Raw genomic sequence first — 22,979 nt, 5'->3', positions numbered from 1 at the left:
GGCTAGCGATGGTGCTGTTTGACTGTTGGTTCTCCCAAAGATGGCCTTAAGTGTAGGCAAAGTTACACTAAAAATGGGATATTTCATCAAGAAAAAAACAAAACTACAAAATATCCCAAACTAACCTCCCAAACTAATTTAGCAAGATTCTAGCATAAAATGCCTGAAGGAAAAAAAGCAGAGAAAGATGGGAAAAACTGACCACAGTTGACAGCCATCTGTGGAGGTCCTCTAACATGGGCAGGGAAGATTGGGATTACATCTTCCTGTCTCTTTCTCCACCTTTAAAATCTGGCTGAAACATTCCAGCCAAACCTAGGTTCAGTGATCAAGCAAGGCAGAGAAAAGGTATGATCACTGTACTCAAAACCAGAAAGGCACAGCCCAGAACTCTCTCTCTCTCCACCCACTCCTCATCATTCAGAAAACCATCTAGGTCTAAATTATCTCATTTTGTCTCATCCATTAGGTGTTTGCGAGTGTTTTATGAAGTTAATATTTTTGGATGAGGACTGAAAGATTGTGGCAGCACACTTAAACGTACAAATACACAAAATGCCTGTGAGAAACGCTGGGTTTGCCTTCACAGGATTATAAAACAAGGGTTTATCCTCATTTTAAACTTTTCTCTTCCTCTCCTCTTTTTCTGACAGATAATTGTGTAGTACATCTGATAATTGTGTAGTACAGAGGAAAAAGTGAAAGAAAAGTGTTAGTCGTTCAGTGCTGTCCAATTCTTTGCGACCCCTTGGGCTGTGGCCGGCCGGGCTCCCCTGTCCATGGCATTTTTAGGCAAGAGTACTGGAGTGAGTTGCCATTCCCTTCTCCAGGGAATCTTCTCAGGGATGGAGCCTTCGTCTCTTGCATTGTAGGAAGAGTAGACCCTCATTTCAGAAACACACACGCTCTCGGTACCGCAGTGGGCGCTTATAATTCTCAGTAAACACACCAGACAACACTTTTCTCCTCTGCCTTCCTCAATGCAGTGTGAGCGTCTAAAGAAGAGCTCTATCTGCGACTGAGCAGAGACGTAGCAGGCCTACTCCTCTCACATGGCCAAGTCCAAGCCCAAGTCCAATCCCAAGCCCAACCCCCCGCACGCTGTTTAGGTTTGAAAACCCACAGACTCAGTCCAGAGCGGTCCTAACCGAAGACCGGAGACGCAAGCCCCGCCTCTGCAACCGTAGCTCAGGCCACGCCCCTCCGCGCCCATTGGCTCGTTCAATTCACGCCGAGCACCAATGGGCGGCCGCGCTGTCTAAGGCAGAGCCCCGCGCGCCCAGAGGCAGACAACAGCGGCGGCGTCCGCAGGGTGTCTACGCCGGAGACGCGTACCCCGCTGCCCCGAGCTGCGATGAGCACCCCAGCCATCCCCCAGGACCTGCAGTTGAACCCGAGTCAGAGGGCCCAGTCCGCGTTCAGAGGTGAGGCCCACCGTGGCGGGAGCGGCGCGAGCCCGACGGCGGATCGTTTGCCTGAGGGGCCGGGGCGGCCACGGGGGCGGGATGGCTCGGGCAAGGCGGTCAGGGCCGCAGGGCCGCAGACCGGCTTCCCTCGCCCCCAACCCCGGCACGGTTGTGTGAGAAGCCCGCACGGGGCGCTCGGCCTCTCGCGGCCGCGTTCTCGGCGTTTATGAACTGGATAATCGGAGTGGTGCCCGCTCTGCGGTGTTAGTGTACGGGTTGAGCGCCTTGCGTGCGGTCGTGACCGGCTGGTGGGGGAGACGCGTCTCAGGTGAGAGAACCCGTTTAGCCCGGGGCAGGGTAGGAGCGAGTGTGCGGGGCTCCCGGGCCTGTGGGGGCGGGGCGGGGCCGCGTCCGCCCGGGGAGCTGACTGCGCCTGCGCAGGGCCCTCTAGCCTCGAGAGTCGGGAGTTCATTTCTGTAGCGAAGAATGTCCGCGTTTGATGCTTCGGATTGAAGGCATGTTGCCTTCGAGTTAAGAGAAATCTCGAGTTGTCCATTCCCGCATCCCGAGTCGGGAGTTCATTTCTGGAGCGAAGGGTGTGCGCATCTGATGCTTCAGATTGAACGCATGTTGCCTTCGAGTTCAGAGAAATCTCGAGTGATCCAGGTTTTCAGAAATAATAGCTATTTCTTGGCCTATGGGTAGGAAAACAAATTCTCACCCACTTCTAGTAAATTAGAACTTGGAGTCAGGTGTCTCATCTCTACCGTTTAGCTCTTGACACTTGGTTTTCAGGAACTGTATGTCGACAGTGATGCTCTCCAGACTTTTCATTTTCGGACAGTAGGGAATGTTATTCTTGTTAAGAGTGGTTATGGGGACCAGTTATAGCAACAGTCATTTAAAAATATGATTATTTCTCAAAGGCAGTACTGAAATGGGAAATTTTCGGTTATAGACAATATGTGATCTCAAGTAGAATATTTTTAGAAATTAAATCAGTTTTTTTTCATTAGTATTTTATTTGATGTCATTGTATATGATGCTGACCTGTAGCTCTTTTGTTATTTAGAGCAAAGAAGACAAAAACTCAAGGAGCAGCTGTTAAAAAGAAAAACTTCCTTTGCATGCAAACAGGAAAATCAGATGTTACTCAGGTGAGATCAAATGTTTTTCAATTCACTTCTGTCAAATTAGAGCTGTCCAGTAAAGATGTAATGTGAGCCACATGTGTAATGTAAAATTTTATAGTAGCCACATTTTTAAAGAAGAAATGAATTTTAATAACATTTTATTTAATCCAGTATTTTAATTTGCATTTCTTTATATTAGGTACAGTATTTATTGATATAGTTTGTCTTGATGAATGCTTCATATCCTTCTCCAGGGTGGAAACTTATGCTTATATTTAGGAAATAGAGCTGGCAGGACTTGGTGATGGATTAGCTGTGGGATATAAAAGAAAAAAATAGAGTCAGAGATGATCCTGAATGTCCAGGTTAAAGGAGTCTAAAGAAATATGACAATTAAGTTCAATACCTGACCCTTATACTGTGTTTGATAGTGGAAAAGGAAATACTGTGAAGGACATTATTAGGTCAGTTTTCAACTGTGAACAATAAGGTGGTAAATCAAGGTAAATTTATGAATTTGATAACTGTTCTGTGAGTATATAAAATTCCTGTTTTTAGGAAATAAACATCAAAGCATTTAGTGGTAAAGAGCCATTATATATATATATAACTTGAAAGGTTCAGGTAAAAAGTTGTATATATTCTACACATAGACATGTTCAGAAAGAGTGCAAATGGCAAATGGGATAAAATGTTAACAGTAGGCAAATCTAGGTAAAGAGTATATGGATATTCTTTAAATTATTTATAATTTTGCAACTTTATATAAGTTTGGCATTGTTCCCAAATAAAAATTTTAAAAAACATTTTATATTAATTAGTTTCTTTACTTTAGAATAAACATTTTCTTTCACAAATCCCAATTTTTTTGTTCAAGACAAAAAGATGATCCTAGACTTTTGATTTGAATAACTGGGTGGATGGTGATCCTGTATATTGAGATGGGAAGCCTGAGTGAGGAGTGGGAGAATCCAGAGCTCTGTTTGACCATGATAAGTTTGAGGTAGCAAGAAGACATCTAAGTGGAGATGCCAAACAGTGATGTGTGTGAAGTTCAGGGGTGAGAATTGGACTAGAGATAAAAACTTGGGAGTTGTCTGTGTGTAGATGGTATTTATTTAAAACCTTGAGGTGGAATGAAATTAATAGAGGGAAAGCAGAGAAAGAACATTAATTCAAATGTGACTGTGACTCTCAACTACTTATTTAAATAAGGAATCCAACTGGGTTATGGGATTTAGAGTACTCATACACAATGGGAAGAAAAGAACATTCTAAACTCAACTATAGAGCTCTCAAACTCTGTTGACCTTAAAATATACCTTTAGTTCACATTTTTATATCTCTAAAGTTGAAATCTGACTTAGAATCAAAGGCATGTCCAACTGACCCCTTTTCCCCCCCACTTTGTTCACAGAATACGAAATCACTTGCTAAGAGAGTCTCACGGCCTGTACTAACTAGCCTGTATCTGTAAAAAGAAGTTTGGATTTAATTCTTTTTTTTTTTTTTTTTTATTGAAAGATAATTGCTTTACAGAATTTTGTTGTTTTCTGTCAAACCTCAACATGAATCAGCCATAGGTACACATAGATCCCCTACCTTTTGAAACCTCCCTTCCCTCTCCCTCTGCATTCCACCCCTCTAGGTTGATACAGAGCCCCTGTTTGAGTTTTCTGAGCCATACAGCAGATTCCCATTGGCTGTCTTTTACATATGCTACTGTAAGTTTCCATGTTATTTCCATACATCTAACCCTCTCCTCCCCTCTCCCCATGTCCATAAGTCTATTCTCTTTGTCTCTGTTAGTGAAGTTGGTCAGTTGTGTTCTACTCTTTGCGACCCTGTGGACTATAGCCTACCAGGCTTCTCTGTCTGTGGGATTCTCCAGGCAAGAAAACTGGAGTGGGTTGCCAGTTCCTTCTCCAGGGGATCTTCCCAACACAGGGATTGAACCCAGGTCTCCCACATTCCAGGCATCGTTTTACCCTCTGAGCCACTAGGGAAGCCCCATCGCTGCCCTGTAAATAAATTCTTCAGTACCATTTTTCTAGATTCTGTATATGTGCATTGGAATATGATATTTATCTTTCTCTTTCTGACTCACTTCACTCTGTATAATAGGTTCGGTTCATCCACCTCATCAGAACTGACTCAAATGCATTCCATTTTATGGCTGAGTAATATTATATTGTGTGTATGTACTACAACTTCTTTATCCATTCATCTGTCCATGGACATCTAGGTGCTTCCATGTTCTAGCTATTGTAAATAGTGCTGCAATGAACAATGGGATACATATGTCTTTTTCAACTTTGGTTTCCTCAGGGTGTATGCCTACGAGTGGGATTGCTGGGTCATATGGTGGTTTTATTCCTAGTTTTTTAAGGAATCTGCATACTGTCTTCCATAGTGACTGTATCAATTTACATTTGCACCAACAGTGCAAGAGCATTCCCTTTTCTCCACACCCTCTCCAGCGTTTATTGTTTGTAGACTTTTTGATGATGGCCATTCTGACTGGTGTGAGGCTATATCTCATTGTAGTTTTGATTTGCTTTTCTCTAATAATGAGCAGTGTTGAGCATCTTTTCATATGTTTGTTAGCCATCTGTATGTCTTCTTTGGAGAAATTTCTGTTTAGGTCTTTTTCCCACTTTTTGATTGGGTTGTTTGTTTAAGTTTAATCAGGTCCCACTTGTTTACTTTTGTTTTTATTTCCTTTACCCTAGGAGGTGGGTCAAAGAGGATCTTGCTTTGATTGAATATTCTATGTTTTCCTCTAAAAGTTTTATAGTTTCTGATCTTACATTTAGGTCTTTAATCCATTTTGAGTTTATCTTTGTGTATGGTGTTAGGAAGTGTTCTAAATTTCATTCTTTTACATGTAGCTCCAGTTTTCCCAGCAACATTTATTGAAGAGGCTGTCTTTCCCCACTGTATATTCTTACCTTCTTTGTCAAAATAAGGTACCCTTCGGACATGACTGAGCAACTACACACTTACACTTATACACTTAATAACTAATTAGAGAGTATATAACTCCATGACTAACACTAGCAAGGGGGTACTCTTTCTGCCCCCTTCTGATGCCTATGTCAGAAGTTTTCTCTATCTCCTTTATACTTTAATAAAACTTTATTACACAAAAGCTCTGAGCGGTCAAACCTCGTCTCTGGCCCCAGATTGAATTCTTCTCCTCCGGAGGCCAAGAATCCCGGTGTCTTTTCTGTGGTTCAGCAACAACCTTTCACTGGGAAACCCCATGGTGAGCAGCAGACAAGTTGTTTCTGGGCACAAAGCAGGGACCTGACCTTGGCCATCAGAGGATCAGCATCCAAGGGTGACCAGTCTTCGTGGGTGGGTCTCCAATTGGTGGCAGAGGAAATAGAGGCCAGGGGAGGGATACAGAAGGCCCTGGGCAGTGGGATGGAAAAAAAAAATAATAATAAGGTACCCATAGGTGCTTGGGTTTATTTCTGGGCTTTCTGTCTTGTTCCATTGGTCTACATTTCTGTTTTTGTGCCAGCACCATACTGTCTTGATGACTGTAGCTTTGTAGTATAATCTGAAGTCAGGAAGGTTGATTCCTCTAGCTCCATTCTTCTTTCTCAAGACTGCTTTGGCTATTCGGGGTCTTTTGTGTTTCCATATGAATTGTGAAATTTTTTTGTTCTAGTTCTGTGAAAAATGCCATTGGTAATTTGATAGGGATCTCATTGAATCAGTAGATATCATTTGATAGTATAGTCATTCTCTCAATATTGATTCTTCCTACCCAGGGACAAGGAATATCCCTCCATCTGTTTATGTCATCTTTGACTTCTTTCTTCAGTGTCTTATAATTTTCTATGTATAGTTCTTTTGTCTCCTTATGTAAGTTTATTCCTAGATATTTAATTCTTTTTGTTGCAGTGGTGAATGGGATCAATTCCTTAATTTCTCTGTCTGATTTTTCATTGTTAATGTATAGAAATGCAAGTGACTTCTGCATATTGATTTTGTACCTGCAACTTTGCTAAATTCACTGATTAACTCTAGTAATTTTCTGATACTACCTTTAGGGTTTTCTATGTACAGTATCATGTCATCTGCAAACAGTGAGAGCTTTACTTCTTCTTTTCTGATTTGGATTCCTTTTATTTCTTTTTTTTTTCTCTGATTGCTGTAGCTAGGGCTTCCAGAACTATGTTGAGTAATAATGGTGAAAGTGGGCACCCTTGTCTTGTTCCTGATATTAGGGGGAATGCTTTCAGTTTTTCACCATTGAGAATAATGCTTGCTGTAGGCTTATCATATATGGCCTTTAGTATGTTGAGGTAGGTTCCTTCTATGCCTATTTTTTGAAGAATTTTAATCATAAATGGGTGCTGAAGTTTTTCAAAGGCTTTTTCTGCATCTGTTGAGATTATCATATGGTTTTTATCTTTCAATTTGTTAATATGGTGCATCATACTGATTGATTTGCATATATTGAAGAATCCTTGCATTCCTGGAATAAACCCAACTTGATCATGGTATATGAGTTTTTTGATATGTTGCCAAATTCTATTTGCTAAAATTTTGTTGAGGATTTGTGCATCTATGTTCATCAATGATATTGGCCTGTAGTTTTCTTTTTGTGTGTTGTCTTTGTCTGGTTTTGGTATCAGGGTGATGGTGGCCTCATACAATGAGTTTGAAAGTGTTCCTTCCTCTGCAATTTTTTGAAAGAGTTTTAGAAGGATAGGCATTAGCTCTTCTCAGAATGTTTGATAGAATTCTCCTGTGAAGCCATCTGGTCCTGGGCTTTTGTTTTTTGGAAGATTTTTGATCACAGCTTCAATTTCAGTGCTTGTAATTGGGTTTGTAATTTCTATTTCTTCCTGGTTCGGTCCTGGAAGATTGAACTTTGCTAAGAATCTGTCCATTTCTTTCAGGTTATCTATTTTATTGCCATATTGTTGTTCATAATAGTCTCTTATAATCCTTTGTATTTCTGCATTGTCTGTTGTAACCTCTCCTCATTTATTTCTGCTCGTATCTTTATGTTTCTTTCCTTCTACTAATTTTTGGGGTTTTTTGTTCTTCTTTCTCCAGTTGTTTTAGGTGTAAAGTTAGGTTGTCTATTCAAGGTTTTTCTTATTTCTTGAGGTAGGCCTGTATTGTTATAAACTTCCCTCTTAGAACTGCAGCAAAAGCTACCCCCATAGGTTTTGACTTGTTGTGTTTTCATTGTCATTTGTTTCTAGAAATTTTTTGATTTCCATTTTTATTTCTTCAGGAACCTGTTGGTTATTTAGAAACATGTTTTTAATCTCCATGTGTTTGTGTTTCTTACAATTTTTTTCTTGTAATTAATATCTAGTCTCATAGTGTTGTGGTCAGAGAAGATGCCTGAAAAGACTTCAATTTTCTTAAATTTACTGAGGTTTGATTTGTGACCCAAGATGTGGTCTATCCTGGAGAATGTTCCGTGTGCACTTGAGAAGAAGGTGTATTCTTCCGCATTTGGGAATGTCCTGAAGATATTAGTGAGATCCATCTCATGTAATGTATCATTTAAGACTTCTGTTTTCTTACTAATTTTCTGTTTTGATGATCTGTCCATTGGTGTGAGTGGGGTGTTAAAAGTCTCCTACTATTATTGTTACTGTCCATTTCTCCTTTTGTGTCTGTTAGTGTTTCTCATGTACTGAGGTGCTCCTGTGTTGGGTGTGTGAAGTTGCTCAGTCATGTCCAGCTCTTTGCAACCCCATGGACAGTAGCCTACCAGGCTTCTTCGTCCATGGGATTTTCCAGGCAAGAGTACTGGAGTGGGCTGCCATTTCCTTCTGCAGAGGATCTTCCCAACCCAAGGATTGAACCTGGCGTTGGGTGCATAGATATTTACAATTGTTATGTCTTCCTTTTGGATTGATGCCTTGATCATTATGCAGTGTTCTTCCTTATCTCTTGTAATCTTCTTTAAGGTCTGTTTTGTCTGATATGAAGATTGCTACTCCAGCTTTCTTTTGCTTCCCATTTGCATGGAATATATTTTCCCATCCCCTCACTTTTAGTCTATATGTGTCTTTAGGTCTGACGTGGGTTTCTTGTAGACAGCATTTGTATGGGTCTTGTTTTTTTATCCATTCAGCCAGTCTGTGTCTTTTGGTTGGAGCATTTAATCCATTTACATTTAAAGTAATTATTGATACATATGTTACTATTGCCATTTTCTTAATTGTTTTGGGGTTGATTTTGTAGATCTTTTTCTTTCTCTTGTATTTCTTGACTATATAAGCCCCTGTAACATTTGTTGTAAAGCTAGCTGGTTTGGTGGTACTGAATTCTCTTAACTTTTGCTTGTCTGAGAAACTTTACTTCTCCATCAATTTTGAATGAGATCCTTGCCAGGTACAGTAATCTTGGTTGTAGATTTTTCTTTTTCCCTTTCAGTACTTTAAATATATCCTGTGATTCCCTTCTGGCCTGCAGAGTTTCTGCTGAAAGATCAGCTGTTAAGTGTATGGGGTTTCCTTTGTATGTTACTTATTGCCTGTCCCTTGCTGCTTTTAATTGTCTTTCTTTGTGTTTAGTCTTTGTTAGTTTAATTAGTATGTGTCTTGGCATGTTCCTCCTTGGGTTTATCCTGTATGGACTCTTTATGTCATTGACTGTTTCTTTTTCCACGTTGGGGAAATTTTCAACTATAATCTCTTCAAAAATTTTCTCATACCCTTTCTTTTTCTCTTCTTATGGGACCCGTATAATTCAAATGTTTGTGCATTTGATATTGTCCCAGAGGTCTCTGAGACTATCAGTTCTTTTCAGAAGTTATTTCCATCATTTTATCTTCTAGTTCACTGTCGTTCTTCTGCTTCAGATATTCTGCTATTGATTCCTTCTAGAGTATTTTTAATTTCAGTAATTGTGTTGTTTGTCTCTGTATGTTTATTCTTTAATTCTTCTAGGTCTTTGTTAATTGATTCTTGCATTTTCTCCATTTTGTTTTTTGATCATCTTTACTATCATTATTCTGAATTCTTTTTCAGGTAGCTTGTCTATTTCCTCTTAATTTATTTGGACTTCTGTGTTTCTGGTTTGTTCCTTTATTTGTGTAATATTTTTCTGCCTTTTCATTATTTTTTTTTAACTTACTGTGTTTGAGGTCTCCTTTTCCCAGGCTTTAAGGTTGAATTCTTTCTTCCTTTTGGTTTCTGCCCTTCCTAAGGTTGGTCCAGTGGTTTATGTAAGCTTCTTATAGGGTGAGATTTGTGTTGAGTCTTTGTTTGTTTGTTTTTCCTCTGATGGGCAAGGCTGAGTGAGGTGGTAATCCTGTCTGCTGATATTGGGTTTGTATTTTGTTTTGTTTGTTGTTTAGTTGAGGCCTCCTGCATAGTGTGCTACTGGTGGTTGGGTGATGCTGGGTCTTGTATTACAGTGGTTTCCTTTGTGTGCGTTCTGACTATTTGATACTTCCTAGGGTTAGTTCTCTGGTAGTCCAGGGTCTTTGGGTCAGTGCTACCACTCCAAACGCTCAAGGCTTGATCTCTGGTCAGGATCAAAGATTCTACAAGTGGTTTGTTATGGCATTAAGGGAGATTAAAACAAATATTAAAAAACGAGGGACCAAAGATGAACTGCAGACAAATGGCAGTTACAAAATCAGTCAAATAATAATTAAAATAATGGAATATACATATACAGCCATGAGCAAAGTCAAAATAGTCCAACAAAAGTAAAGTACAATAGATTGACCCAGCGAACAAAGGAAATAAAAAATATTTACCAGTTAAGAACAAAACTAACTAAAGCACAAACTGGAAAACAAAACTAAAGCCAGGTGTCAAGTGGGTAATAAAGCAATGAAAGCAAAACTAACAAATATGTTGAGAGGAAAGAAAAGAAAGAATAGATATGCAAAGTTAAATAGAGGTATATGAGGAAGATTTATATTTATTAAAGATTAATTGCAAGAGGAAAGAACAGTAGGAAAGGCAAGCAAAGGAATAAATGTAGAAAAAATATAATAGGTTTAAAAAATTTTTAAGTTAAAATTATAAAAAAGAGAAAAGAAAAAAAAAAAGAAAACTCAACAGAATTGCAAAAGCCCAATGCAAAGGCAGAGGTTTGTAACAATAATAAAAATAAAAAGTGTGACTGAGTATACACATATACACCCATAAGCAAAATCAAAACAGTCCAACAAAAATAAAGTACAATAGATTGACCCTGCAAACAAAGGAAACCAAAAATTATATCTACCAGAGCAAAACTAACTAAATCACAAACTGGAAAACAAAACTAAAGCAAGGTGCCAATTGGGGAATAAAGTAATGAAAATAAAACTGACAAATATGTTGAGAGGAAAAGAAAGAAAGAATAGATATGCAAAGTTAAACAGAGGTAGAGAAGATTTATATACATTAAAGATTAACTGCAAGGAAAAAAGAACAGTAGAAAAAGCCAACAAAGGAATAAATGTAGGAAAAATAATAAAGGTTTTAAAAAATTTTTAAAGAGAAAAGAAAAAAAAGGAAACTCTAGAACTGCGAAAGCCCAAAATAGAGGCAGAGGTTTATAACAACAATAAAAAAATGTGACTGAGAGGGAAAAAGGAAAAAAAAAAGCTCAAAAGCTTAATTAGATTTCATAGTGCCAGTAAAATCGACAAGTACAACACAGGGGGGAAAAAGAAAAACAAATACAAAAGAATCTACAGAACAAGTCAAAACATGAGAATAGTAAATGCTTTTCTTGAGTCACTGCTGTCAGAGTCCTCTCCCTCACCCGGAGTCACAGTCCGCCTCACCTCCCTAGGACGCCCTCCAGCACTGTGCTGCTCAGAGTCTAATCTGCTCCTAATCCTCTGTGTTCTTACCTCTAATGTCCAAAGCTATCAGAATAGTACGTTTTCTGTTGTGGGAGCTCTCAGTGACCTGTTATATATTCTGTAGATAGAGTCTACATAGGTGATCGTGTGGATTTTTTTTTTTTTTTAATCGTGTGGATTTAATCTGCAGCTGGTACAGCTGGTGGGAAGGTTTTGGGTCTTCTTCCTTAGCCACACTGCCCCTGGGTGTCAATTGTGGTCTCATCTCCACCTCTGCATGTGGGTCATCCACTGGGGTTTACTCCTGAGGCTGCCCTGGAGGGACTTGGGTTTGCCCCCGTGAGGGCCAGGTGTGGAGGTGGGGCTGCTGCTTGGGTCGCAGGGGTTCTGGCAGCACCAGGTACTCAGGAGTTGGCGGCCAGGGCAGCAGGAAATACCGTGCTCTAGAAGGGTATGGCCACCCACACTGGCCAATACACTCCAGTATTTTTGCCTGGAGAACCCCTCCCTGACAGAGAAGCCTGGCAGGCCACAGTCTACAGGGTTGCAGAGGTGGACGCTACCAAAGCAACCCTGTGCACAAAGACGCAAGGCTTTTTTGCCTGTGGCAGCTCTGCCCCAGTGAGAGTTGAGCGTGAAGGTGGCGCAGCTGCTTGACTTGGAGACTCTGGTGGCGCCACGTGTGCAGGGACACGGGCTGCCTCTGTCGCAGGAGTCAGGGCCCTATCACAGTCTTTTTTCAGGCCTCTGGGAGCTGGCAATCAGAAGGCTTCTTTGGCCAGTCTTTTTCCGTAGCTGCTCGCTCGGGCGCTTAGAGGGCTCCCTTGCCCGGGGTCCTTCTCTGTTGTTTGGTGCATCAGGCACATAGAGGGGACCCCTGGCTGGGGTCCTACTCTGTAGACCAGTGCGTCAGGCACTTAAAGGGGCACCCTGGGTGGGAGCCTACTCTGTACTTGGCTGCATCAGTCACTTAAATGAGCACCCTGGGTGGGGTCCTACTGTGGTAGGTCAGTGCATCAGGCGTTTGATGGGCCAGCCTCTCTATTGTTCAGCTGCCAGTGCTGGCACGTAGTGGGAGAGAGGCTATGGTGATGGCTCCACCCCCTAGGTGTGACTCAGCAGTATCGCCTTGCATCCATGGCTGCCTGGCTTTCCTCCACAGGCATTTCCCACCAGTCTCCTCCCTCACATCCCCTCGATCCACCTCTCTGCAGTCAACAGCAGCCCTTGCCCTGGGATTGCTCCACAATCCCCAAACTCCAGCTCCCAGCCACTGCGCCTTCCAGGGGATTACATCCCTGTCCAGGGTACATATGGCTGCGCTAAGGACTGTCTGATTCTCATTCCATTTAGGCTGCCACAGATCAGCTGTTTGACTCTCAGCCTTAAATGTTTCTCCTCTGACTCAGACAACTGCCCCAGTGTGGGGATCAGACCCCTGTTTCAGTTCCCCCACCCGCCTAGGGCAGGCCCAGTCCTAACTAACACTCCTGTTTTTCCCTCTAGTTCCTTTGTCCTACCGAGTTTTGTGTGGGTCTGTATATTCTTTTCCGCTGCTCAGGTACTCCTGTCTGCTCTCAGCTGGTGTTCTGCATGCACTTCTATGTCTGAAGGTGTATTCCTGATGTATCCGTGGAGAGAGACTCCATGTCCACCTACTCATCCGCCATCTTGTTCCTAGGTTTAATTCTTGAAGAATTTTTTGCTTGGGATGTATAGTCTAAATGCAGTGCCATCTAGAAACTAAAATCCACATTAATTAATAAATTAATTGTGTGTTGAAAATTTTTGGATTTCTTTTGGAAGAGCTGTTTTTTTCAAGGTAAGTCTGGTACCAGGTACTTGAAACTAACCAAAGAAAGTGTTGCTTCACAAAGATTTTTGAAGACTTGGTTTGAACAACTAGAGAATGGTTTAGAATGAGACTATGGGGGCAGGGTTTAAGATCTTGTAAGAAAATATCTTTACTTTCCCTAGCCATGTTGTTTACGCTTTAAATCACCCTACAATAAAGAAAAGTTTTGCTTAGAACAAGTCAACCTCAGCTCAGTTCTTGCCTCAATTTAGAACTACCAAGTCGGAGAGTGGTTACATCCTCCTATACCTCCCCCCAAAAGGAAGCATTTTCTAAAAGTATGTGGATTTTCTTTTCTTTTTTTAAAGTGATGGAGATCAGAGAGTCAGGACAGCTGAAGGCCAGATCCACGAAGGGAAAAAACTTCTGAAAATGAAGACAAAAATGGTAAGATACGGAGTAGCTCTCCATCCCTTTTCCCTCATCCCTAAAGAAGGTTTTTCCCTAAACTCTTTCTGAAAGAAAGAAATTCTAAAATACTGATTTGTCTTAAATAACTCTTCTAGGCTGATAAAGAGAATGTCGGTAGACCTACCGGGATCAAAAATAATTTAACAGTGGAAAAAAACTGTATTCCTTTAAAACCTTCTAATGAATTAACCAATTCAACTACAGCTACGGATCCACCTAATTCTGAGGATAATAATCAAACTCTGCCATTGTTACCAGTTAAAGATGACCCCCAAAATCAGCATAGAACATTAAGCCAGACATTTCACCTTAAAAACAACAGTAAAAAAAAAACAACAGTGATTACAGAAAAACCAAAGCACGATGCTAACGTGCCCAAGAAACCTGTGCTTGGAGCATATCGTGGCCAAATTGTTCAGTCTAAGATTAATTCCTTTAGAAAACCATTGCAAGTCAAAGATGAGAGTTCTACAACAACCAAGAACCTTCCAGCGACTGTCTCTAAAGCCACAAAGCCTCAGCCTGGAGACGTCAGCAGCATAACAGTGAAAAGTGATAGAGCCTCACATATGACAACTGCCACTAAATTTGCAAACACTACATCTCACATCCGACACCTTGTGCGACCTCCTATTAGAAGTCAGCACAGTGAAACCCAGGACGCCATGAAACAGGGCAGCAGCAGGATGTCTGCCAATGTTACAGTCCGAAAGGGGCCTCGAGAGAAAGAGTTAAATACAGTTTCGTCTGGCATCAAGACCAGTTCTTCACAGGACACAAAAGGAAATAAGACACTATCAAAAAGCATGACAGCTGAAATGGTAGCCAGGCCTGCTTCATCTTCTAATACTAAACTGATAGAAAAGTCAAAAAGCACTGACCAGCACAGACACACTATGGTGAAAGCAGCTGTCGACAGTAGATGGACTCGGCCCAAAGAAACTGCGGAAGAGAGAAAGTAAGTAGATGTAATTTTATTAGCTCAGTTTTCAGTAGAGTACCATTTGTGAATTCGGCTTATTATTTCCTTGATATTAGAGTATTCGAGGTTTTTGTACATGGATTCTCTTCATATGCAGATCAGTCTAAGGCTATTTATATTGTGGAACAGTATATCCTAAGTTACTATACTTGAGTATGTTTAATTGGGCTTACCTGGTGACTCAGTGGTAAAGAATCCACCTGCAATGCAGAAGACACAGGTTTGATCCCTGGGCTGGGAAGAAACCCTGCAGAAGGAAATGGCAATCCACTCCAATATTCTTGCCAGGGTAATCCCATGGACAGAGGAGCCCGATGGGCTACAGTCCATGGGGTTGCAAAAGAGTCAGATATGACTTAGCAACTAAAACCAAACCAAAACATGTTTAATTAGGTTGTTTTATGTAATCAAAGTTAAAATGGTTAATGAAATTGGGAAATGTTTTATAACCTCTCCATTTAAAAATGCATTCTTGGGGTCTTTGCGCATATAGTTAACATTGATGTGTTCCCTGTGTTCCCTGTGTTCCCTGTGTTATCTTCAAACAGGTGAACTATATATGTGTCACCAGTGTAGAATTAAAGATTGGAAGTGTTGTTCAACTTTCACTGTGTTTGACAGAATTCTGTCATCAGTGTCACAGTAATGTTTATATGCTGCTTCTAACTGTAGAGCTCGTCTGAGTGAGTGGAAAGCTGGCAAAGGAAGAATTCTGAAACGGCCTCCAAGCTCAGCAGTTACCCGGCCTGAGCCTGAAACACAAGATGAACAACCTGTTGGATCCTTCTGGACTACCATGGCAGAAGAAGATGAGCAACGACTGTTTACTGAAAAAGTAAACAAGACATTTTCTGAATGCCAGAAGCTGATTAATGAGGTAGATAGAGAGCTTATCTTATGTTTGTTTATAGCTTTATAGCTTATAACTTAATAGCTTACAAATTAAGTTTATAGCTTACAAATTACCTTCATCAGCATTATTAAATTATATCATCAGTCTTTTTTGACCAATTAATGTGTCAGCAGTGTCATGGAGACTTAATTGTGAGATTGTTTCTCTTTAGCCTTTAATGGGCTACATTCTAATTGAGTTCCTATAAATGTATCAAAGGGATTCTTAGATTTTTTTCCATTGAGTTTATAAATATTGTATTTCTCTAAGATATTAATATAGAGTGGGCTGGGGCTGGGTATTTGCTCTGATACTTCTGGTTTTTTACATTCAATCAACGTATTTACAAATTATTTTTTCTTCTCATTCTATACTTTATCAAAGACTAGCAACACAAATTATTATCACAGATTAAATTTAACTAAAATATTTGCAAACCAAATCTCATTAATCTAAACCAACATGGTCTTGAACTGTAGAATTTAATGATTTGGACCAGAATTTTATGGGAATGATAATCAACTCCAGAGTGTGTGTGTATGTGTGTGTATTTTCTCCTGACTTCTCCTTAATCTTGCTTTGGTCACTCACCAGTGTCTAAACATAGCAAGAGTGATGAATATACAGAGTGTGATTTCAAACCTTTCTCTAGTCTTTATGAATATCTTTAAACTTTTTGTAGTTCTGACAGCCCAGCCAGTGCAAATTATGGTCAGGGAAACTGATTCTATTCCTATCTACTCTACTGGGGTTTTTTACTGATACTGTGGAATTTTCTGCCCTACTATTTACCTGTTAATAGTATAGCTGTTAATTACATAAGCCATTACAGATTCAGTTTTTTAATCTTACTGTCGTAACCTGACAAAGATAATCAGGAAGAAAAAAAACTAGTGAGCTCTTTCCATAAGCATTTGGTAGGTTAAAAAATTATAAATAAAGTAATAACAAATAGGGACTCCCCTGGTGGTCCAGTGGCTAGGACTCTGTGCTCCCAATGTCAGGGAACATGGGTTCCATCTCTGGTCGGGCAACTGGATCCCACTTGCTTCAATGAGAAGACCCTGCAAGCCGCAACAGACCAGGCACAGGCGGAAAGAAGTGTGTGTGCACACATCAACAAACAGAATTCTGTAGCATACGAGAGGATAAACATAAAGACTGAGCAGCGTGTTAGTCACGTTTTTTACTGATTTTTTTCTCAACTGGTGTTTCTTTTTTCTAACTCTTGACTGATCTACTTCTTGCTAACCATTCAGAATAAGTTTGGAGTAAGGAAAACAATGGTGACTATTTTATGAATAATTTTATAACAACCTTTTTTTCTCTTTATCATGATCCTGATTGTAGTAGGCTTACTTAATTGTTCATAGTTTGTAGACTAAACAGCATCACTCACTTTATTTCTTGCTGTTTTAGGGGTGTCCAAAAGAAGAAGTATTAGTTACACTAAACGACCTGATTAAAAATATTCCGGATGCCAAAAAGCTTGTTAAATATTGGATATGCCTTGCACATATTGAATCACTCACAAGTCCTATTGAAAATATTATCACAATCTATGAGAAGGCCATTCTGGCAGGAGCTCAGGTGAGATGATAACTTATGGGTCATTATTTCAGTGTAAATAATTCAGAATTATTTTGGAACACATCACCATGTAACTTGATACAATTCTGCTTATTTATGTGGCAGTAATGAATGTTTAAAGACCACAGAATTACATATTATAGAGGCTCTTTCTCACCCTTCTAAAACTTGCTGATGTACTAGGGATAGTCAGATCTTAGAAAAAGGATATAAGCTGAAATTTGCATTTCCTAAAATGTGATGTGAGAAATAGTCTACCATAGCATGTCATTTTGGACATCGTCTAATGGAGAAATCTACTGAAAGACTGAATTTTCAGTATTAAAAAGTATTTAATAGAAAGCAAATGGAATTAAACTAACTTTTAAAAATGTTAGCAAGCTCTCTCATCAGAGAACTCTCACATTTTATCTTTATGGACTCACATTTATATGCTATATGTTTGGTCCAGTCACATATAGAAAATGGCAATAAACTAATTTCTCTGACATTAGCACCATAGTGGTTTAATATCATATCTGTTACCTCTTCCCATTGTGCTGCTACAAAAAAGCCCTGGGGTATAGAATAAGTCATATCTTGAGTTTTTATTTGGTTGTTTATTTTGTTTTTATGGGCAGATATTCCTAAATGTATTTCCTTTTGGCCAAGTTTCTCAGAAATGCATTCTTGGAAATTGTTTACAGAGTTTTTAAAAACTTTTCTTTTTCAGCCTTTCCTTAAGAAAGGTCTATATCCTTTAGTATCAGCAAAGCCAACAAATACTATTTGATCTTTCACCTGAATTAACATATCATATATTCAGCAGGTATTCTCTCTAAATGTGTAAGACACTTTGCTGAAGGATAATTGTATTCCACCAAACTTCACCTGGAAGAGAATGTTAGGTCCCTGCTACATGGAGCCAGAAGGGACGTTACTTAATGGTGCTTATGACAGTATAGCTAGGATGCAAAACTAGAGCCAGGCATTCATAGAGAAAGTGGTAAAGAGAGATGTGAGACCAGAGCAGACGTTGGGGAACAGAGATCAAAATTGGACAAGAAAACTGAACACCTGATGGGTGAGTCCTTTAGGACTAAGTTCAAAAATTAAGAATGTGACCCTGAGCTTCCCTTTTGTATCATACTTTGAATATACTCCATTAGCAGGCATTGTGGTTCAAGGGAATATAGTAAGTACTTACACTGTATGACATTTAATGCATAGTTACTGAACTGCTGAATTTTTGAATGAATGAAATGTTAGACTAATCAACCTTGAACTCTTCAAAGATGCATTTAACAGCATGTGAAACAAAAATATAACCATGGGCTGGAATGTAGGAGAAAAGGAATAAAGTAATACAAATTTAGAGTAAACAATATAATCAGCTCTTTGATAGATATTAATAGTCTTAATTTGCTACTTGTTCATTCATTTTATTCCTGTCAAGCAAGCAGTAATAGTTACCATAGAGTTAAGAAAAATTAACAGGGAAATTTTTTAAATTGATTAAATTCTATCCCTTAACCCTGGTGGCTCAGAGGGTAAAGTGTCTGCCTGCAATGTGGGATACCTGGGTTCAATCCCTGAGTCGGGAAGATCCCCTGGAGAAGGAAATGGCAACCCACTCCAGTATTCTTGCCTAGAGAATCCCATGGACAGAGAAGCCTGGTAGGCTACAGTCCATGGGGTCGCAAAGAATCAGACATGACTGAGCGACTTCACTTTCTTTCTTTTCTTTAAGTTTATTTTTATTTGGAAAAGACAGTCATGTTTTTCAACTTGAGTAGCAAGAATTCTGAGAAAAATGGTCTAAGAACCATTGTTTTCTTTTAAAATATGTAATTTAATCACTGGTTTAATATTTTCAACTTGGATAACCTAGTTACTGTCTGAGAATATAAAACTTATATGGGTCTGCTTTCTTCATTAAAAAAAATTAAGCCCATTGAAGAGATGAGACATACAATTGTTGAAATTCTGACAATGAAGAGTCAAGAAAAACTTAAATTTGGTAAGTCAGTTTCTTTTGTTTCCTTCAGGTGAATTGTGATTTAATTTTAAATTTCTTTGCTGAATTATTTTTATCTTTTAAACTTTTTAAAATATTTAAGTTGATTCTTTCCTCATACTTCTGTTGACGTATCTCTGAAATTCATTGACTCTACATAGTATAAATAATTCTTAACTAGGAGATCTGGTTCAAAATCGTTATCATGTATCTGTGAAAGTTACCTTACCTCTCTAAGCCTTTTCCTGTCTTGGTCAGGAAGGTTTCCTGGAGTAGGGAATGGCAACCCACTCAATATTCTTGCCTGGAGAATCCCGTGGACAGAAGCCTGGCAGGTTACAGTCCATGGGGTTACAAAGAGTTGGACATGACTAATACTTTCACTTTTTTGACTAGATGATCTCTATAAAGATTTTTTAGTTCAACAGAGAATATTTCTATTTATGGTTGCTGTTGATAAGTACCAGTGGGACATACAGGAGATGTATATGATCTGATCTTAAAGGCTGTATTTAATGAAGGAGCTTAAGAGGGAATGGGCTTCCCTGGTGGCTCAGATGGTAAAGAATCTGCCTGCCGTGCAGAGACCTGGGTTTGATCCCTGGGTCAGGAAGATCCCCTGGAGAAGGAAATGGCAACCCACTCCAATATTCTTGTCTGGAAAATCCCATGGACAGAGGAGTCTGACAGGCTGCAGTCTGTGGGTTCGCAAAGAATCAGACATGACTGAGCAACTAATACATACACACGTAAGAGGGAATGATCAGGGTGACAGAAGGAAAAACCAGGAAAGACTAGTATATCACAAACCACAGGCAGAGGAAGGTCTAAGAATAGCCCAACCCATTGAAATGAGTGAAGGGAGGTCAAAAGATACAAACTACCAGTTATAAAATAAATAAGTCCTAGGGATGCAAAGAACAAAGAACAGTGTGGTATCTGAAGTAATAACGCTGTATTGCATATTTGAAAGTTGTTGAGAGAGTAAACCTTAGAAGTCCTCATCACAAGGAAAAAAGATTTGTAACTCTGTATGGGGACAGATGTTAATCATTTCACAAAGTATTCTGATCGTCATTTCACAATATATACAAATATCAAATCATTATGTTGTGTACTTGAAACAAATATTATATGTCAATTATACTGCAATTTAAAAAAATTTATATAGTCTAAGCATGCTTGCCCTTTAATTTTATCTTAGTGGATCATTTTTAAGCTCGTACCAAGATTGTCTTCCTTCTGTCTTGTACTCATTTTTCAAGACCCCATGGAAATGTCATTTGTGAAGCCTTCCTTTGCCATCTCCCTGTCCCTCAAGCAAACTCAGTTATTTCTTTGTTTAGGTTCTCATGACCCTTTTTTTTTTTTAACCTTATGTATAGCATTTTCCACATAATTATTTTAAAGCATGTCTCTTCCACAGAATGTGAACTTCTTAAAGGGTGGGGATGATTGCCTTTTGGTATTCATTTCTGTAATCCCTGACACATAGGAGATATTAGATATTTGTTAAATAATTGTTAGCAGTATCTGCTTAGAAAAAGTAATGGTTACAAGATGGCAGTGTGGTTCTTTGATTTTGCAAATTTGGCTAACTGTCAATAACCTTGTCTTCTGAATTTGTTCTTTATATTCAAACAAAAGCTGCTTCATCTATAAATCTCTCTGTAGGAGAAAATATTGAGGAGACTTGTGCAACCAAAGAAGAAATCCAGGAAGCCCACACTGACGATACAGATGTTGATCTAGAATCAGAAAAACTGGAAATGAAAAATAAGCATCCTAGAAATGTGGTGTTTCAAGATTGTGAAAAAGAGCAAAATGACAAAGTAAAAGACCCAACCAGTGATGTTAAAACCCCAAGTACAAACACTAGGGCAGGTTGCTTAATTAAATATAATGTGTCCACTACGCCATACTTGCAAAGGTAAGCTTTTAAAATGTAATGTGCTCTTGTTTTTGTGCTTAGGGATCGTGCATGTGGTATTTTGAAATCTTTAAGCTCCCGATTAGAACTATTTGTTAATAGAAAGATTTCAAACAAAATGTGATTGGAACATTTCTGTACATTGGAAATTGGAACATTCCTGTACTTGCTTTGCTTTTTCCTAAACATTACCATTTTAAAAAAGAAAAACTTTAATTTCTGTGTATTACTAATAACACTGGGTTTGGGAATTGAGCAATTAGTCAGTTCTATAGGTATTCAAGTATCTAGTGTGTACAAGTTGTAACAAACAACAAATGGAGAAATGAAAAAGTTCCTGACTTCAGGGAGCTGGCAGGCCCTCTTTCTGTAGGACAAGTCACATGGATAAATGTTTAGTATAAAAGTATGAAGTGAAAATGGGAATAATCTTGTGGGTCTTTCTTTTTTAGTGTAAAAAAGAAGATGCAGTTTGATGAAACAAATTCAGCATATAAAGAGCTAAGGTTTCTAACACCAGTTAGACGTTCTCGACGTCTTCAAGAGAAGACTTCTAAATTGCCAGATATGTTAAAAGACCATTATCCTTGTGTGTCTTCATTGGAACAATTAACAGAGTTGGGCCGTGAAACTGATGCTTTTGTGTGCCGCCCCAACACAGCCCTGTGCAGCATGTTCTCGGAGCCTGACCCGACAGAAGAGGAGTGAGGTTCTGATAAAGAGTGGGGTGTTACTATATTCCAAGAGTGGTTGGCCAGTTGATTGGTTGTGGTTTTGTATGTCGTTTAGGTCAGGAGTTGCCAAGTACCTAAGTATCCACGGCAGAAAGTTAATCCTACCTTGTTGATCTCAATAGACTGAGCTTTTCTCTGAGCTAGGTCATTTGTTAAGAGAGTTAGCTTCCTTCGTCACCCAGTTCTGTGGTTTCCGTGTCCCTGCTTGTTCACTGCCACTCTCCATCAGGGCCAGTGATTCTGCGCCTGTGGTCTCTTGACCTCTTTCTTTATTATAGCCAAGGTCATAAGAAGGACAGTTAACTACTCCATTTCTAAGACGAAATGATTTGTGGTAAGAAAGAAAACATGCCAAAGCTGATGGGTCTTTGGAACTTTAAATCTGAGTTCCTTTCTAAGTTCCTTTTCTAACTTGACTATGTAAAATGCTGAAAAGTTTTTAACCCATCCATTCGTTTGATAACAGTTTATACAGACTATTAAAATGGAATTAAAGGAGGAATATATACTATTTCATAAATGTCATTGTAGTTTAAGTAGTATTTCTAAAATAACTAATAACTTAAAACTGATTTCTTCCTTGTAATGTTAATATAAACACTTCACTGTTAAATCATGTCTCCTAAAACATGATAATCATACACAGTAGTAGGACTCTTTTCACACATAAATACCACCACTAAAACTGTTTTGTAAGTCTCCAAACTAATACATAAGTGGTATATATTCTTTATCAACCCTACAGTTTCAAGTAAGGATTTGGTCATTGTAAAAGAATAGTTTTAAAACTGCATAATATGAATATAGTTAAAAATCACATTACCTATTTATGTTCATGAATTCCGTTTATATAATAGTGCCAATCTTTGTTCTATTTATTGTCTCATGTTCTAGAGAGTAGGATTTTTATTCCTTTTAACTATGTATCTAATATGTATACAATAAAGTAAAATATATAACAATATTAGAATGATATTTCTCTCAACAAATATAAAATGCAATTTAAGCTCAGTGAATAAGTTTGAATGCTTGCCTTTGAAATACATTACAGTCAGACTGGACTTTAGGTTTTTCAACACTTATTAAAAACTGTGTGTTTAATGGTGTGTTTCCTTTTGAAAAATTAATCTATTTATCAAAACTTTTACCTTATTCTTTTTTTCATACTTTATATAAATGGTACAAAATATGTCATTTTGAAAGAAATTTTCAAAATGTAGCTGGCCTACACTGTCACCTTTATACAATCCATA

The 22,979-nt window shown here is 38.9% G+C and overlaps 1 protein-coding gene across 5 annotated transcripts; it reads left to right on the top strand.

Annotated features, from left to right (window-relative positions):
* The first annotated feature begins 1,251 nt into the window (after nucleotides 1-1,251).
* Nucleotides 1,252-22,827, top strand: CKAP2 (cytoskeleton associated protein 2). Of its 5 annotated transcripts, none has more exons than XM_020898927.2 (9): nucleotides 1,252-1,424; nucleotides 2,479-2,563; nucleotides 13,500-13,578; nucleotides 13,698-14,560; nucleotides 15,257-15,461; nucleotides 16,896-17,066; nucleotides 18,996-19,065; nucleotides 20,710-20,992; nucleotides 21,445-22,827. In XM_020898927.2, exons 1-9 carry the CDS (start codon nucleotides 1,355-1,357, stop codon nucleotides 21,698-21,700), a joined length of 2,082 nt encoding a protein of 693 aa, XP_020754586.2. In that variant the 5' UTR covers nucleotides 1,252-1,354; the 3' UTR covers nucleotides 21,701-22,827. The 5 variants fall into 5 exon arrangements, with proteins under 5 accessions (XP_020754586.2, XP_020754592.2, XP_070327401.1 ...); XM_020898933.2 differs by having other exon boundaries at nucleotides 1,253-1,424; nucleotides 20,737-20,992; XM_070471300.1 differs by lacking the exon at nucleotides 1,252-1,424 and adding an exon at nucleotides 1,865-1,921.
* Nucleotides 22,828-22,979: the final 152 nt, after the last annotated feature.

The sequence above is a fragment of the Odocoileus virginianus genome, chromosome 8 (assembly GCF_023699985.2).
Source record: "Odocoileus virginianus isolate 20LAN1187 ecotype Illinois chromosome 8, Ovbor_1.2, whole genome shotgun sequence".
Lineage (NCBI taxonomy): Eukaryota > Metazoa > Chordata > Mammalia > Artiodactyla > Cervidae > Odocoileus > Odocoileus virginianus.
Note: the sequence above shows the minus strand (reverse complement) of the source record. Positions and strands in the feature narration are given on the sequence as shown.

Coding starts and splice junctions, on each gene's coding strand:
- CKAP2 (XM_020898927.2), top strand. CDS start 1,355: ATGAGCACCCCAGCCATCCCCCAGGACCTGCAGTTGAACCCGAGTCAG. Junction 1,425..2,478: donor GGCCCAGTCCGCGTTCAGAG/GTGAGGCCCACC, acceptor TTTGTTATTTAG/AGCAAAGAAGACAAAAACTC. Junction 17,067..18,995: donor CCATTCTGGCAGGAGCTCAG/GTGAGATGATAA, acceptor AAAAAAATTAAG/CCCATTGAAGAGATGAGACA.